This window comes from Apteryx rowi, unplaced genomic scaffold (genome assembly GCF_003343035.1).
Source record: "Apteryx rowi isolate R43461 unplaced genomic scaffold, aptRow1 scaffold_246, whole genome shotgun sequence".
Classification (NCBI taxonomy): Eukaryota; Metazoa; Chordata; class Aves; order Apterygiformes; family Apterygidae; genus Apteryx; species Apteryx rowi.
Window position 1 is genome coordinate 1,240,646 of NW_020448819.1, and position 4,739 is coordinate 1,245,384.

The following is a 4,739-nucleotide window of genomic DNA, read 5'->3' on the forward strand; positions in this document are numbered from 1 at the left end:
TGATGAGAGGTAACGCACGGGTTCCTCTATGGGCGGTACCAGACCAGTACTCCATCGCCAGTCAAAATAGTAATTTCTCACTCCCTAAAATCCTTCCTTGACACTGAAACCTGCGTGCCACCCGGCTGCGGGGGGGTCTCTGCCCGGGGGGCGCTGAGGGTACCTGAGCACTTGCTGCAGCGCCCGGTTGCAGCGGGGGCTGAAGACGCTGCGGGCCGACCTGTGCCAGGTACTGGACCTAAAATGCCATTTTCCGGGCGCAGTTCCCTGCCCCCCCCCCCCCGCACAGCCTGGCGGCGGGCTGGAAACGCGACAGGGCGACGAGCCCGAGCGAGCCCCGCCGAGGCGCTGCGGGGCTCCCGGCCCGGCTGCGGCGAGCCAAGCGCGGTCCCGACTCGCCCGGGGGCCACCGGGGGCCGGGGCTCCCCGCGGCCAGCGCCGCGCTTCGCCTTTGCTTCGCGGAGAAGCCATCGAAAATTAAATACCGGGTTTTGCTTCGGGGGGTCTCTTAACGCTGAACGAATATGTGCGACGGGAGGTATGAAACCGCAAGGCTTTAAAGCGAACTGGCACGTGCAGAAGCAGGTATGCGCACAAGAGGCGCTGCCTCCGCGCCTCGCTCAGCCCCCTGCGGCTGGTGCCCGTTTCCCTCTTGCAGCACGACCCTACCGCTCCTCGCAATTTTTTTCTCAAATATGAAATCTGGCAAAACCAGCGCTAGAGATTTTCAAGGAGAAAAATATGTCTTTTTTTTTCTTTCTGCAAATGGAACCATCCAGATTGCGGGGCAGAGCCCTGCACTCTCTGAGGAAGCACCAGGGGGTGCGGGCATTTCATCCCATGCAAGAGCAAAAATGAGTCCGTCCAAAGATGCTGCCTGATAAAACAGAGGGATGTCTCGGTAGAGAGCACCACGGGAGGTAAAAATATATGGGCATAAGGCACTTGCTGGGACGGTGAAATCCCTCTGTATTTCATGGAACACATTTCTCTGCTTGGGAAGGGCGTTTAAATTAATTTATTTAAACTACATTTGTATACACATACAAAGGGCTTAGTCCTGCAATCCATACTCACTTCCACACGAGACAGAAAGGAGTTTTGCCTGATCACTGACAGCAGCTGATTCAGACCCCCCAGTGAGTATGGGCAGGATGCAGTATTATATTCCAGTTAGAACATTAATTAATGTACAAATATATCTTACAAATTAAATACAAACCACGGATCTGTTCCTTTAACCAAAATTAGAGATCTGCCAAAAATGTACTGTTTGTGAAAAATAAGTCTCTCTTTCTCTGCTTATTATAAAATGAGTCTGTCTGTTTTTTTCTTTTTTTCAGGGGAACGGTGAAAGTTTTCTCCTGTAACAAAATATTCTTTAAAGCCAGCCCCTGGTAAAGTGCAAGCCGAGTTAGGGTCCACTCTCCAGCGTGGGGCCGTTAGTGGGCAGGGTTGTAATAGCCTTTGTCGCCTTCAATGTCCACTTCTTGGTCGGAGTCGTCGGAGACGTCGGACTCGAGGTCCTCCGGCGAGGCGGGCGAGGGGGCGAACTGCGAGCCGTCGAGGGGAACCTCCTTGCTCTTGCGCTCGGGGCTCGGGCAGCTCTCGGGCCGCGGGGCACAGTGACCGTCGGCGCCTTCGGCTTCTTCCTTCTTGGCGGCCTGGGGGTTTTCCTGCGATCACAAGGGAGAGAAACCCGCTTTACGCTGCAGCACAGGCCGCGGGGGCCCCGGGCCGCCTCGGGGAGGTCTGGGGGCGCCGCGCTGGGCCCAGTTAAAATGACTCAGGAGCAGCCCGGGACCCTCTGAACTTGTGTTTTAAGCAAGGAAAATGATTATTATGACTCTGCCCACAGCGACACGCTGCTTCCTCCTGCCCTGATCTTCCTTTAATTGTGCTCAAGGGCAAAAGGAAGGAGGCCGAATCCATCCGTAGCCCAGAAATAAACGGGGAAAATTCCTAATTAAGCTGTAAATCTAAAATTCAGCATTAAAACGCACATAATGGAAAAACAAAACAAAACACCCCCCCGCCGCCCAAGGCAGCAGTAGCCCTGCGTCGGCAACTGTCTGGGGAGTCTCGTCCCCTAAGGGGGCATGAAATGATATTTCTCTTAAGCAAAGAAAAAGCAGGCAGAGACACGTAGCAATGATATAACCGTGCGGGCTTGGAGAAGTGGATGCGACTGAATGAAAAGGAGGAAATGACTTAAAATGGCCGAGATCCCAAGCGGGCTCTCCGGCCGGGGCGGGCGGGCCGGGCGCGCCGGCGGCCGGCGGCAGCCCGCAGCACTAGAGCGCTTTATTCCAAATAATCCGACGTGCGGGTTAGACGCGGGGAAAGGTCACGGCACAAATATAGCCAACAAATGGCACTGCGCTTCGTTTTCTTTCTTTCTTTCTTTTGCTATATATATTAAAGGCTGGTTTACTAGCGAAACTCAGCAGTCATGTGTCATGCCTACTCAAGCCGGAATCAGGGCACCAAGCAGGGATTTTTTTCACCAGTCTTTGAGCCAAGGGGCCTCGATCCGGCTGAGCCGGGCAGGATCGGGCCCTTTTGGCCGTAAAAAAGAGATTTATCCACTTGAGCACGTTTTCTAAGGGAAGCGAGACAAACGTGCTACAACCGCTCAGCCTCATACACTGTAACCATTCGTAAACGAAAAGCAAAAGCCACTTATTTTTCCATACGGCTCCTCAAAACAAACAAGGCGTTTGTACCTGCCTCTCCCAACGTTTGTAAAATAAATCAACTTGTGTTTATTAAGAGAGGGTGATTAAAAAGACCAGTAAATATTCTCCTCTAAAACAACTGCCTAAGTAATTTACTGACAATTACTTATCTTCTCCACGTTAATTGGATAAACAACATATGGGTTTACAAAACAATTAGTGCGGAGTTTTAATAGGCGGTGTGTGAAACCCGGGCATAATTGATATAGGAGCTACATTAGGAGCTTTTAACATTAGTGCTGCCTGAGCGAGCCCTCATGGATTCCAGCATGACTATTTGTCTTTTTAATCAAGGTGAAGAGGTTAAACAGCCTTTCAGATGACTTCTGCATACAACCTGGAATAGGCGAGCACGGCGTAAGATAAGACAATTAAAACACTTATTTCTATAGAAACAGAAACATCCCTGTACCTGCTTTAGACGCCTCCATTTGGCTCTGCGATTCTGAAACCACGTTTTGACCTGAGCAACGACAACGAGAAAAAGGGTGGTCTCAGAGCCGGTGAGCAGCGGCCGCGGCCGGGAGCGCGGCGGCTCCGGCAGCCCCCGACGGCGGCGGCGGGGCAGAGCCCGGTCCCGGCCCCGGCCCCGGTCCCGGTCCCGGCCCCGGCCCCGGCCCCGGCCCCAGGGGAGGCTTCCGAGGGCCGCAGCCCCGACGTGCGCGGCGCCGAGGGCCGGCGGGGCGGGCGCGGCCTCACCTGCCTCTCGCTGAGCTGCAGCATCTTGGCCAGTCGCTTTCTCTCCGGCGGCGAGAGGTATTTCTGCGTCTCGAACTTCTTCTCCAGCTCAATGGTCTGGTCGTTGGAAAAGCGGACCTGGCCCCCTTTCCTCTTGTGCAGCGGCCGCTGGATGAAGGGGCTCCAGAGCAGGGGCTTCCCTTCAGAGAGAGACACGGCGGTCACCGGCGTCCGACGGGACGGGCCGCCCGTGGGACGGAGGCGCGCCGGGTTCAGGGCCCGCTCTTTTCCTCCGCCTGATTTTTTTTCCCCCAGTTCTGAGCCCGATCTTTCGCCTCCCCTGATTTTTCACCTCCGCCGAAGAGAGAGACCAGTTAAAGCCACTCTACGGGCTTTGGCAACATTTCCGTCAATGTGTTTCCTGTTGGTCTATCTCGCAAAGAAAAGAGAGAGAGAAGAAGAAACAAAACAAAACAAAACAAAAAAAAAGACCTTTGCTTCCTTTTGCTCTTTCACTGCATGCCCCAAAGAAACCGTCTCCCCTGCTCTGCACCAGTGCCCCGGGCCCCGGGGAGAGCGGGGCCACCGCGGGGCTCAAGGGGGGCATTTCGGGTGCGCCAACACGAGGGGTCGCACCCGCCCGGCTTTAGGCAAGAAGCCTCCCCCCGAACCCCCCGGGCAGGGGGAGTCGCCGCCGGGGCCCCCCCGGCTCCCCGACGGCCGGGCCGGGGGCGCCCGGGGCCGCCACGGGGCGGCGGGTCGCAGCTCGGGGAACCCGCCCCGCTACGGAGCGGCAGCCCCGGCCCCGGTTTCTTCTTCTCTCCGGCCAGTGCCACTGAGTCACTCTGTTTGCCTTGCTGTCTTGCTGCCTGTACCCTTTGAAATTTGCTGCATTGTTTTTCAAGATTTTGCTTGCGTCAGGCTTTAGTAATTCTGGTGCAAAACAGACTCAAAAAATAGGAAGCAACTGGTTATTTTAGCTGTCATAAAGTCACATCCCACACAGAGGAAATGAACAATATCAGAAAAACGGATCCTGGCTATCAGAAGTCGAGTGTTTCCTGAATTTGTCTGTATTGAGGATGTCGATAAAGTAATCAGCAATGTGCACGACTCCCGGGGAAGAGCCTGCTTCAGGCGGCCAGGAAAACACTTAACAGCTTCTGAAACCAGATTTACTCCTATCGAGAGCTCAAGGTTTCCTGTATGAACGGAAAGGGTCAGCCTCTTTCACTGCACAAATGTGGTGAGTCAGGTCCAGTTTTGCAATCACTAAGAGCAAGTGCCGCAGCGCGGGCGCGGGCGCGGGCGCGGGCGCGGAGC

General features: G+C 54.9%; 1 protein-coding gene across 1 annotated transcript; it reads right to left on the reverse strand.

Annotated features, from left to right (window-relative positions):
- Positions 1 to 999: 999 nt before the first annotated feature.
- On the reverse strand, positions 1,000 to 3,760 carry HHEX (hematopoietically expressed homeobox). The gene is made up of 3 exons (XM_026066686.1): positions 3,438 to 3,760; positions 3,151 to 3,201; positions 1,000 to 1,676 (listed from the first exon to the last, which is right to left on the reverse strand). Exons 1-3 carry the CDS (start codon positions 3,459 to 3,461, stop codon positions 1,443 to 1,445), a joined length of 309 nt encoding a protein of 102 aa, XP_025922471.1. The 5' UTR covers positions 3,462 to 3,760; the 3' UTR covers positions 1,000 to 1,442.
- Positions 3,761 to 4,739: the final 979 nt, after the last annotated feature.